Here is a 13,361-nt window from a genome sequence, read left to right as displayed (position 1 = left end):
AGGTCTTGAATTAGTCATTTGGTAAAAATTGTATAAAATATCCTTGGAGGGATAAAATGGCGACAAAAATACATTATTATTCCATCCTAATATGTATTGAAGGTTATTTTTGTCACCATTTTATCCCTCCAAGGATATTTTATACAAATTTTACCAAATGACTAATTCAAGACCTTACTAGGACAACTTGGACAACTCATTACAATTGGCTCTTTTAGCCTTACATATTGATTCATATTGACTCAAAATGACATTACAAATGAAAATGTAATTGAATATACTTATGAATTGATCTTTATCCTCTTATAGACTCCTTTTGTGCTTTTGTGTTAGGTGCTTCTGCACCAGATATTTCGGCTACGATTCAGCGAAGTTATTTCTGTATGAAATCTCCTATTGAGGTCAATCTGCAACCGGAACCTTCTATTGCCTTTGACACCAAGGAAGCTATTTGCAACAACACTCTTAACAATGAGAATGTTCCACTAACGGAAGAAACCCCTTTGATCATAATTCCTCCCTCCTCTGGTCAATGCGAGAGTCAACAAGATCTTCTCACACTTTTGGAGAAGACCAAAACCCTGCAGGCAGATATTGAATCCAAGTTAGCAGATTCACTTCCACCCTCCCCCTATGTGCCTAGGAATCAAGTGGTAATTGAAGATGGCAATCTTCACTCTCCGGTTATGGAGACTGGCACGTTGAGGGAAATGGGAGGGCAGATCTGCTCCTCGACAGGCATTGAGCTGGAAGATGGTGAAATTGAAACCTCCACCTTGGAGGGGGAGGAAGTCTTTGACCCAAACTCAGATCTTATTCTGGAGGGTACTCCAAAAGGTTTTGGTAAATTGGATTCAACTATTGACAAACCTAATTTTAAGCCAAAAGGTGTGCGGGGGCGCAAGTCCAAAAAAGTTATGCTTGCAGTGGTTGGTGCTGCCTGTGGTTAAACCAAACTTAATTTAGGGAAGGGAAATACCCTTCCCTAGGAGCAATGAAACTCCTATCTTGGAATGTCAGGGGCATCAATGCCCCTGATAAATGGAGCTTGATTAAGCGTCAGATTGATGACACTAAATGAGATATTTGGCTACTTCAGGAAACTAAATGGAGTATTGCTAAGACTGCTGCTAAAATGAGACTTTAGAAATAGTGGAATGGGCTTTTTAGGCAATTGGATGGAGCCTCTAGTGGCTTGGGTATCATTTGGAACCCATTGAATGTTAAGATCTCACTTGTAGGGGAAGATAAGTATTGGCAACACTGCTCGGTTACCATTCTTGGATGGAATGAGAATTTCAATCTTTTCAATGTGTACAGACCATCTACTGCTGGTGATAAATGGGATCTCTGGGCTTTCTTATCTAGCAAACTAAACAATATTACCGACGGTAGTTGCGTGGTAGCCGGGGACTTCAATGCGATCCTCTCTAGCACTGAGAAAAGTGGGTTTATTCAAAGAACTGGTACTTCCCATAAGGACTTTTTGGATTTTGTTGAGCAGAATCACCTTTTAGACATTGTTTCGAAAAATGGTATTTTCACATGGACGAACTGGAGAGCAGGTTTTACTAATATTGTTGAACGGCTTGACCGGTTTCTTGTCTCTGGTGAGTGGTTAGGTCAAATTTTAGCCTTAGAATCGTCGATTCTCTCGCTTATCGAATCATATCACTATTCGATCTGTCTAGAGGTTACCTTGGGTCAAGCAGAGGGGGGCACCCCGTTCCGGTTTGAGAAAATGTGGTTCAGAGTGCCTGAACTATATGACCTTATAGCCACTTGGTGGAATGAACCAGTTTTGGGGAATTATTTGAGACTTCTCATTCTCAATAAAAAGCTCAAGTATATTAAGGTCGAGCTCAAAGAATGGAATAAGAGCCATTTCAAGAATATTCATATGGAGAAATTAAGAATTAAGGCTGAACTGGCAGACTTAACCAGCTCTATTATCACTTCTAGAATGACTGAGGATCTATTTATCAAAGAAAATTCTCTCAAGTCTGACCTAAATGAAATCCTTTGGTGTGAGGAAATTCACGGGCGTCAAAAATCAAGGGAGTTATGGCTTAAGGAAGGTGACAAAAGCACCAAATTCTTCCACCAATCGACCATTGCCTATCAAAATAGAAACAAAATATCGAAGATTATGAGACCGGACGGAGTTACTGCCAAGAAATATGAGGACATTGCGTAGGAAGTTGTAAGATTATTTAACTCTTTGTTGAACGGGGTCCATCAAATCGATCATGAAGCAAGAACCAGAATTCTGAACTCAATCCCTTTTGTTATATCTGGTGATCAAAATACAGCTCTTTGTACTCCTATTTCAATTGATGAGGTAAGGATTACCACCTTCTAGCTAAAACCGGATAAGACTCTTGGCCCGGATGGCTTCCCTGCTGCTTTCTTCCATCATTTCTGGGACATCATTGCTCGAGATCTACATCTTGCAGTAGAAGAATCAAGAAAGAAGATGACTATGTTAGGGGCTTTCAATCACACATTTTTTACTCTAATTCCGAAGAAGAAAAATCCACAACATATGAGTGACTTTAGGCCCATTGCTCTATGCAACACTGTATATAAGATTGTAACAAAGATCATAGCTAACAGATTGAAGACCCTCCTTAATCACATTATATCAGATGAACAAAGCGGTTTTGCCCCTGCAAGATCCATTGTGGAAGGCATTATCATTGCTCATGAAACGCTTCACACAACCAGGAAGACCAAGGACTCCTCTATGGTTCTAAAACTGGACATCCAGAAAGCTTATGACATGGTGGACAGGGTTTTCTTATTTGATGTTCTTAATAAATTTGTTTTCTGCAAGGAATGGCTCACTTGGGTCACGAGTTGTCTTTCTTCCCCCAAATTCTTTGTTCTGGTTAATGGCTCATCCCATGGTTTTTTCTCTTCGACAAGAGGAATCAAACAAGGTGATCCATTATCACTTTTTTTGGTTTATCATAATGGCTGAAGCTCTAGGTTGATCTATTAGAGCTCTTCAACAAGATGACCGTTGGGTTGGAGTTAATGTGGCAATAGGGGTTGAAAAAATGACTCATCTCCAGTTTGTTGATGACACCATACTGTTTGGTTAGGCTTGTAGGAGGGAAGCTAGAACTATTAAATCATACCTTGATGATTAATGTTTGGCATCCGGGTAGAAAATCAACTATCATAAATATGAAGTGTTTTTTGTCAACACCTCGCTTAACCTACAAGTTGTATTATCAAGGATTCTTAATCTCAGAGTCACTAACATCCCTGGGAAGTTTCTTGGTACTCCCCTCTTCATTGGTAGCAATAGATCTCACTACTGGAAGCATCTTATTGATAAGTGTAAATCCAAACTTGCATCTTGGAAACGAAAGTGGTTATCCTCTGCTGGGAAGCTTACTATGATAAAATCGGTTCTTTTAGCGCTACCGATTTTTTCCATGGCTTGCTTGAGATTACCGGTGGCAATTGAAGATGAATTGATTTCTCTAATGAGAAACTTCCTTTGGAATGGTTCGGATGACAAAGGTAAATTCCCTTTGATAGCCTGGAAAAAGATCTGCCAACCAAAAAAGGCAAGAGGTGCTGGCATTTGCCAAATCTCAATTATGAATTTAGCAATGGGTGCTAAGTTGGTTTGGGAGATCTGTAGCGGTGGGAGGCAAAAATGGATAAGGCTCTTGAAACATAAATATTCGGATTCCCTGGAGCCTAAAAGGATTCCGACTATCAACAATCCTCCCAGAGGCTCGGCTATCTAGAATTTCATTATGGACAGCAAGGAAATCATCAGTGATCACGTTACCTAGGATGTCAGGAATGGCAGGGATGCCTCCTTTTGGTTTGATTCTTGGTCTGGTGATGTTGCCCTATGCCACAACCCCTCTCTGCAACCTATTATGGCAGAAACCTATCGCCTTTGGGGGCACAATATATGTGACTATGGTTATCCGATCCAAGAAAATGGTATTGCCAAATGGAAATGGAACTCTTTGGATCAGATGGACTTGGATTAGCATTAGGACCTGTTTACTGACATTCTCAACAAAAGGTTTATTTTCCCTTCCCCTGATAAGGACATTATTAGATGGTGCGGCTCCTCTGATGGCAAATACAAAGTATGTTTTGGTTGCAAACTAAAAGAAGCCGCTATCAACAAACAAGACTGGCCTTTTAATCTTTTTTGGCATCAACATCTCCTTCCCAAAGTGGGCTCCTTTGCCTACCTAGCTTTTTAGAGAAAAATCTTAACTCAAGAAAGGCTCCAATCAATGGGTATCAATGGACCCAACAAATGTCCTTTATGTTTGGAAAAGGAAGAGACTGTGGATCATCTTCTTCTCCACTGCAAATTCTCTAGTCACTGTTGGTGGCATTTCATGGGTAAATTATGAATCTTTGGCCCCTTCCTAGCAGGGCTGGACAACTGGTTTTTGCAATGGCCTAAACCGGCAGATAAGGCTGCTTTTGATGATTTATCTTTTATCCTCCCATCTCTTATGATCTGGGAAATCTGGAAAGAAAAGAACCGCAGAATCTTCTAGGGTAAAGAAATGAGCCTATTGTCTCTTTGTGGGAAAATAGAGAACCACCTGACTGAACTCCTGAATGAGGCTGCCCAATCCAAATCATTAAAGAAAAATTTGTTCACGGACTAGGATTGTAAGATTAAGCTGGTTTTTCCAAACCTCCTCATCCTCCGATCTTCGGACTGGGTACCCCGGTTGATTAGATCAATCCAAGAGTGGGGGTGAAATGGGATGCGACAGAGGTTGGGTGGTGCAAGGTAAACTTTGATGGTGCGTCTACAGGAAATCTGGGTCAAAGTGGAGTTGGCTGTATTTTGAGGGACTCTGATGGCCTTTGTTTAAAAGAAATCTTTGAAAAGATTGGTGTGGCCACTAATAATGAAGCAGAATTCAGAGCGGCTTTCAGAGGTCTTCAGTTAGGGAAGGAGCTAGGGGTGTAGAGAATTCATTTGGAGGGAGACTCATTAAATGTTATTAATGTGATCTGTTGTAATAGCATCCCTAGTTGGCATCTTAACCAATGGCTTCAACCAATCTTGGTGCTGCTAGCTACCTTTGAGGAATTTCGGGTTAGCCACATCTACAAGGAAGGTAATGGTGAAGCTGAAAGACTTTCTAAATTGGCTATAGCCATAGATGATCCCACTTGATTATTCACTGATGATGTTTTTTGGGGCTGGTTGGTTATGTGGCATTGGTTCCTCCGGTTGACAGGCTATCCTCGCTCTCTGTTTAGGGGGTTGCTCTCCGGTTGGGTCTATTGATGGTTATACGCTCTCTAGTTCATTTCGCAACTTCGAGTTGTGGAGCAAATTGCTGCTTTGCTCCCCAGTAGCCGCTTTACCCCCGGTCATGGTTTCCGGTGGAGAGATCGACTGTTTGCCCTATTTACCTGTTATGGTCTCTTTTCACCAACGTGATGTGACGCTTTGCCAACATCATTGATTAGTGTCAGTTTTGGCCTTGGGGCAATTAAATATAAGTGTACTTTAACATCTAGTCATGACTAGATTCTCTCATGATTTGTTTTCAATCACTTGATGCTTAAAGTTGATTGACACCAAGTTGAGGAGCTTTGGCACAGATGGTTTGTGGATACTGGCATCTCACACGTGTGGATATTTATTGGGTATGATTGCTTGTAGGGTGTCGTAGTCTCTGGTTTGATGTTGTGCTATTTAACAATGGTATACCCTTCTTTCCATCAAACAATTGCTTTTCTTTTTGGTGATTCGCTATGGAGACCCCAATCCTCCTTGAAGCTACTTGTCACTAGATGGCTTTCCTGGGCAAAATCACGGACATACGTCTACAAGAGGTCCTCTTCTCTTGGCATCCTCTCAATCTCCATAGCGTTAAGAGGATTCTAGGAAAGGAATTCCTCATGGCATATCACAGGTGTAGAGCCAACGCCGATATCCCAGCCTTTTTCTTGCAATGATAATTTACATGTGCACTAGTAAGAAGAAATAAACATTGTTAATGCAAATGATGTTTAAGCATCACTTGTTGGGGGAAATAGATGTTGTATTGGACAATATTGATGCCAATCTTAGAATTCCACTACCCCAAAACTACTATATGTCACTAGGCAATGAAGCGGAGGTTAAGAAGCTTGCTATTGTTAATTCTCTGGATTTCGAGTCTCTCCAAGCAACCTGGCCTGGCATATCCAGGAACATTGATTTCCTGTTTAAAGCGACTGGCATACAAAGCGGTTTCACTTTGGAATGGCGAGAAAAATTTCTTTGTGATGAAGATATTGCGCATATCGATGACTTTGGGATTCTGGAGAATAGAGATCTGGTGGATGGAAATGACTGGGATTTTAGGTTGGGCGAAGAGTGGATCCTAGATGACTACCGACTCCCAAAGGAGAAGGCAGAATCGACTGCTCATTCGAATTGTGGCACGGAATGTCCCATTATTCTAGATGCAGCTAATGCGCTAGCGGATGATGCTTTTGAAGACTCTCTTTGACTCCGGTTGTCACTAGGCCCTCCAGTCTCTCTGCTTTTTGAGCTTGTATGTTTTTAAACCTCTGTTTTTGTAAGAGTTTGGTTTATGTTTGTACTATTCCAGCCCTCAAGGCTGGTCTTTCTTGTCTTAGACTTGAGCTATGGTAGGGGGTTTTCTTCCTGATTCTTTCTCCCTATCACTCTTTTTGAATCAGGCCTTGTATCCTCCTTTTTGTTTAATACAAGGGTATTGCCCCTATGTAGCTATTTACTTATTAAAAAAAAAAATTAAATAATAAATTATTAATAATAAATTATTAATAATAAATAGTTAATCAATAATAAATTATGGATTAAAATTATTTAGAATTGTTTATATTATAGGATTAATGTTAAGATATTTAAATTTCAAGTATTTTATTGTAGATATAATAATACATACGGGTGATAATAGCGAAGTTCGACAGAGTTTTTCGGTGAGCGAAAAACAACAGAGTTGTTAGTTTCCGGCGCCGCGATGGTGGCGTCACCCCCTGGTGACCCAGGTGGCGGTTGTTGCCAGCTGGACACCCCTAGCCAAGGTAATTTGCAAGAGGCAGTGTGTGATGAAGTTATGAATGACATTAATTCCTCCTGCAGACGGATGGTACTCGGCAGTCCTCAAGGCGACTATGGCGGTGGCTCCAATTTATTACCATCTACCTCACGTCCGAAGTCATTCTCTGAGGCAGTGGCTCACACTGTTGAAATTAACGCTAAGGCCAGGTTTGATCCCGTCTGCCCTAGGTCAAATGAAGAGGTCGAGAAAGGTAAGAACCCTTCGGCTTCCCCTATGTCCTTCTCTATTGCTCCCAATTCTGATATGCTTTATGAAATTCTTAAGGAAAAAACTAGGTTGAGCAACACGGCAATTTTCTTTTCGGTTACTGATGTGGACAAATGTCCTCCGAGGAAATTCATGGATGATTGGTTTCATAATTTCTGGAACAATAAACTAGGGTTTCATATTTCTTTTTGTAGGCAGTTACAGAAAGGTCTATATGTTATTTTCTTTGTCAATTCTGATGCCCAAAAAGAAGTTTTAAAAAGACAATATTGGTCAGTTGGTTCGACTTCTTTTAGGGCATTAGCCTGGTCGGCGGATGTTGTTCATGAGAAAGTGCTTGCGTTGGCGGTGCCTAGATGGATTTTGGTGAAGAATGTTCTGCCTTTTTTATGGCGGTTCCTTCCTCAGTTAATGGAGCCACTAGGAAAGACCATCCGAATGGATGAGTCTGCGAGATTGGTCCCTCACATGGATGCAAGGATGTTAATTTCCCTCTTGCCGGGTAAAGAGATTCCGGAAACAATCTGTGTTGATATTTTGAATGAATCCTTTGTTTGCCCTTTGGAAGTTTTGGGTGGGCTCAATGCGTGCTTCCTCTGTCGAAAGGAAGGACACCGTAGAAGGGATTGCCCTGTTTTAAAGAGAAAGTTGGTGAATAGCCCTAGTGTTGCGCACGTCAACCCGCCTGATAAAAATGTGAGCCCCGCTAACGCTAAGGTTCCTCCTCCAAATAATGACACTAGCCCTACTGGTGTGAAGGTCGTGTCCTCTCCTAACCCTTCCTTTGTTTCGAAGAGTCTCGATCCCAGTATTTCTCCTAATCCCTCTGCTACTGCCAACATGCCCCCCAAAGACCCACCTAATCCTACTGGTAGTGTTGCCCAACCTCATTTCAGCTCGCAAATTATTCCCGCTGGATATTCAGGCATTGATCTCAATTCTGATGATGGTTTTATCATTGTTCAGGAAAAGAAAAAATGTAAAGCTTATCATGGCTCACGGCAGAAAATAGTGGCCTCTGATTCCATTAACAGGTCGGTCACCACTATCCATCAAGGATCTAAGCCCATCGAAAGCCGCCAGGAAGAATTATCCGGTGACCTTGTCTTAAACACTAATAACTCGCAGATTGTGGCTGTTGACAAGTATTCCACACCTAATAATACGGTTAAAAGACCCCCTCAGAAAGCCTTTAAGGAGATAGAAGATGAGTACATTCTGGAGGTTATTCCTGCAGGTACCTTGGTGGCTGTTCCAACTGCTATGCCATCCATGGACATTGATTCTTCTAATGTTAATTGTGATATTGAGGCGTATCTAAACTCTAACAAGGTTTCCTTATGAATTGCTTATCCTGGAATATTAGGGGGCTTGAGTCCCCCAACAGAAAGTTTGTTATCAAGCGTGTGGCTTCTTCTTTTCAATACATTGATTTCTTTATGTTGCAAGAGATTAAGGCTACTGGCTTTATGCTAGATTCTAATCTTAACTTTATATGGAAAGATGTTGTTAAATTTTTCACTAAACATGATAGAGGTAGAGGGGGAGTTGCTATCTTGATTAACCCAAAATGGGAAAAATATATTTCCCAGCATGGTTGCTCCTCGTGTCAGAGAGCCGTGTGGTGTATTATTGAACATGACAATCATACCTTTGGCATTTGTTCCATCTATGCTTCTAATGACCCCAGAGAAAGAAGCACCCTGTGGGATTGGTTAAGTACTCTCCCTGATATCCCTTGGCTCTTTGGGGGAGACTTCAACATGGTTGAGTCGCAAGAGGATAAGTTTGGAGGCATCCCGTTTCACTGGAAAGATAATGAATGTATGCATTGGAATAGATTTATTAATACTAAGAACCTTTTTGACCCCCTAGCTGGTAATAAATCTATCCACCGTGGTCTCTGGCACACTTGGTGCAATTTTCAACAGGGTCAATCCAGAATATATTCTAGGCTTGACCGTTTTTATGCTAATAAGCACTCCTTTTCCTTTATTCCCTTCGATTTGGATTACATTGTTAAGACTTTTGCTACTACTCTTTCGGATCATCACCCTATTTTTGCTTGTGTTAACTTCATCACTGCCCCTGGTACTCCTAAAGTTAGGGATTATAAATTCATCCTTAATTCCAGTCTTCTTTTGGACAATGATGTCCTGGCTGCTATCCAGATCGTTAGTGGTATTAATAAATATAACCTTCGACATTGTTCTAACCTGGAAAGATGGTTGTGTAATATCTCTACCTGGAAGAATCTCCTTCAAACTATCGGCCAAAAAAGGGCCAAGGATTACAGATTTGTTGAAAAACAGTTAAATACCAATCTGCAAATTGCTGAGAGTAACATTCAGGACAATCCTGCTGACCTTGATCGGTTATCTCACGTTATGGTTGCTAAAGACGCCCTTAGAATCCACCAGCAAATTAAGATTAGGGGTGCTAAGATTAGATCCAGGGCTCATTGGCTCCAAGTTGGAGACAGAGGGTCAAATTTTTTCTTTAACCTTCTTAAGCACAAACATTGTAAAGAAGCTATAGATAAGCTCTCAATAGACAATCAGGATGTTTCCGATCCTTATGCTATCTCTAATGCCTTTGCTGACTTTTACAAAGCCCTGTTCTCTTCGGAAGATTCGTTGGAGGCTGAAGTTTGTAGGGATAAGTGTAAACCTTTAATTCCTGGCAAGCTTGATTCTAAAGATATCTCTAATTTATCTAAATCCATCTCCATTGTTGAGGTTGAGGCTGCGGTTAAAGCCCTTAGCAACGACAAAGCCCCGGGCCCGAACGGTTTTCCGGTGGAATTTTATAAGGCTAATCTAAGCTGGATTAGTAAGGACCTTCTTGATCTTTATAATGAGGCCATTTCTAATGGCTCTCTTGGCCCAGATATTAATCAAGGTATTATCAAACTGCTTCCAAAAGATGGCAACAAGGCTCTTATCAAAAACTGGAGACCTATAACCTTGCTTAATGTCTCCTATAAAGTTCTTGCGAAGATTCTTGCTCTTAGATTAGTCGATATCCTACCTAAGTTCATTGGTCCCTCCCAAACTGGTTTTATTAAGGGCAGGTACATACTGGAGAATCTTATCACCAGCTGGGAAGCCATGGACTGGGCTAAAAATTCTCGCTAGAACACTGCCATGTTGCTTCTTGATTTTGAGAAGGCCTATGACAGAGTCGAATGGAAATTTATTCTGATGATGTTGGAAGCATTTGGCTTTCCTCCTTATTTTTGTCTTGATGTTCAAACTCTTCTTAAGGACGCCTCTGCGCGTATTGAAGTTAATGGAGTTCTTTCCCCGTCATTTCCGCTTGGTAGATCTATCAGGCAGGGTTGCCCTCTGGCCCCTGCCCTTTTTGTCATAGCCTCTGAAGCCCTGTACTATATCCTCAGAGACTCCTCCTTGTCTCCCGAGGTCAGAGGTATATTTCTTCCCAACGATGAAGAGCTTATTAATTGCCAGTTTGCTGATGATACGGCTCTGTTTTTTGAGCTTACTGAAAATAATTTTAAAAATCTGCAAGGAAAGCTTGATGTTTTCTGTTCTGCTTCCGGTGCTCGTATTTCTCATGCCAAGTCAATTTGTCTTGGTTGGGACGAGCACCCCCATGAGTGGTTTGTTAATTCTGGATTTCAATGGGGAGGCCCTAACAAAACTGTCAAATATCTTGGTATCCCCTTTTCTGTGGAGCCTACCCTTAAGAATATGTGGCTCTGGATTAAAGAGAAGATTCTCAATAAGCTTAATAAATGGCATAATAGAACTCTTTCTTTGGCTGGCAGGATTCAAGTCTGTCAGAAAATTTTGTCTTCTTACAGTATTTATTATTCTTCAGCTTGGTTGTTCAGTAATTATCAGATTCAAGAAATTCAAAGTGCCATCAGAACCTTTCTTTGGTCTGATGGTAAAGGAAACAAAAAGCAGCATGCTGTTAAATGGGCCTGGTGCCATGCTGACAAGATCCTTGGGGGGCTTGGGCTTAAAGACCTGAAATCCCAGCGTATTGCCCTTTCCGCCAAATGGATCTTTCATTCCTTGGAGGGTAACAGCCCTTGGAAAGTGCTTGTCAGGCATAACATTGAGAGAGGCTTTCCCAAGAAAGCTAAGTCTTGGAAAAACCTCCCTTTCAGTGATCTTCTTTTAGGTAATTTCCCTGTTGCTGTGCAAGGTTCTGTGGTCTTCAAATCAATATGGAAGGCCTGGGAACATGTTAGGGATCATATCTCCAACAAGGACTGTTACTTCAATGATCAACTCCACGGAGAAAGATCTATTTGGTGGAATTTGGTCATCAATGGGAAGCCCCTTGCTTTATCCCAAGGATGCTCTGCCAGATCCTGGGCTAAAAAAGGGATAAATCAATTTGTGGATTTGTTTGAGGATGGTCTCCTCCCCTCGTGGGATGCCATTAAGACCAAATATGACATTCCTGACTCTCAGAAGAAAACTTACAATATGATCCTTCAAGCTGCTAGAGATCTCCCCTCTTTATGCCATGTTGATTCTCTTAGACATCTTAATTGCAAGTGGCCGGGGGGAGTTGTTATGGTTAGCCTCAAGGCCAAGAACATCTACTCTGTTATTAATCAAACTAATGATATTATTGTTCATGTGAACTCTGTCTGGTATTCTTCCTTTGATATTAAGATGTGGAATAAGTTGTTTCAGTATTTATGGAGAAGTCCTATTGAGCCAAAAATTAACTGTTTTAAATGGCTTGTTCTGCTCTATAAGCTTCCTGTTAAAAGCTTTAATTCTGATTCTGACTTGTGTAGCATTTGTAGACTCCCAGAACCTGGGAGACATATTCTTTTCGATTGTTTATTTGCTAAAGAAATTTGGAGTATGTTTGGTGTTATCTATCCTATTACTGTGAGCATTCTTGACATGATTACTGGTTATATAGCTGGTCTTCCTAAAGATTCGAATCTTTTTTGGAATATACTGTCCTCTAACATTCTTTGGCAGATATGGAAATGCAGGAACGAAGAGAAGTACCAAGGTAAGCCAAGGGCTCTTACTGAGTTTTTCAGGAAACTCACATATTTTAAAATCTTTCTGCAGGTTCAAGTCACCATGATGATAGAGAGAAAGAAGCTGGAAAGATTTCTCAAGACTGGTCACGCGTCCTTCTACTACTATGAGCTGAAAAATGGATACCTTTGGCGGAGAACGCTGGAAGATCTTCACGCCTTTGACCAAGCTTGTGACAAGCTCAGGAAAGAAATCAGGAAAAATGCAAATCCCAAGATGGAAGAGCTCTCCTTGCTGTCTCAGGTTCAAGCGCATAAGAATATAATCTGGATGGAAGGCCCCCAAGGCTGGACTGCCTGGGTCGATGATTTTTATGATATTCTTCACTAGTTGGTTATCAAGTACCTTTATGTATTGAGCTGTATATTCTGTTACTCTGATTTTTTTGGCGGCAGTCGGAGGTTAATCCTCCCTGAGGGACTTCCTTTTGAACTCTATTGTACTTTTTTGTTCTCCTTATGCTTAATAGAAAAAAAAGTATTTTATTGTTGGTTTGACATTAAATATATTAATTAATTATCAATAATAAATTAATAGTGATTAATATTATTGAAATTAACTAAAAGTTTTACTTCTAAAATTAATTTTTAATAATAAATTATTCATAATGAATATTTAATCAATTATAAATTATGGATTAAAATTATTAAAATTGTTTAAATTATAGGATTGATGCTTAATTCTTGTAAATACTACTTTTTAATTCATGGATGTCTGAGTGTTTATAAGTAAAAAAATAAATTACCAACTAAAAAATAAATTTTAAATAAATTTTTTAATTGAATTAAATAAATAATAATCGATAATAAATTATCCATTATTAATTATTTAAAATTGATGAAATTATACAATTCACAAACTTAGATATTTTTTATTTTGACAACATGATATATGATTTTATTAGACATTGATCATTTTGAACTTTGACAAACTAAACATATAAAAGATGATATGACAATCAAATTAGGTATAACACAAAAGATACTAAACATGCTTTTAT

The 13,361-nt window shown here is 40.0% G+C and overlaps 1 protein-coding gene across 1 annotated transcript; it reads left to right on the top strand.

The window, feature by feature from the left end:
- The first annotated feature begins 10,465 nt into the window (after positions 1 to 10,465).
- LOC131856424 (uncharacterized) lies at positions 10,466 to 12,691 on the top strand. Its single transcript, XM_059208213.1, has one exon. It carries the CDS (start codon positions 10,466 to 10,468, stop codon positions 12,689 to 12,691), a length of 2,226 nt encoding a protein of 741 aa, XP_059064196.1.
- The last annotated feature ends 670 nt before the right edge of the window (positions 12,692 to 13,361 follow it).

The sequence above is a fragment of the Cryptomeria japonica genome, chromosome 7 (assembly GCF_030272615.1).
Source record: "Cryptomeria japonica chromosome 7, Sugi_1.0, whole genome shotgun sequence".
Lineage (NCBI taxonomy): Eukaryota > Viridiplantae > Streptophyta > Pinopsida > Cupressales > Cupressaceae > Cryptomeria > Cryptomeria japonica.
The sequence above is the reverse complement of the archived record's forward strand: the minus strand, read 5'-3'. Positions and strand labels throughout refer to the sequence as shown.

What these genes read in the sequence shown, in the direction of transcription:
- LOC131856424 (XM_059208213.1), top strand. Translation starts at nt 10,466, where the DNA reads ATGTTGCTTCTTGATTTTGAGAAGGCCTATGACAGAGTCGAATGGAAA.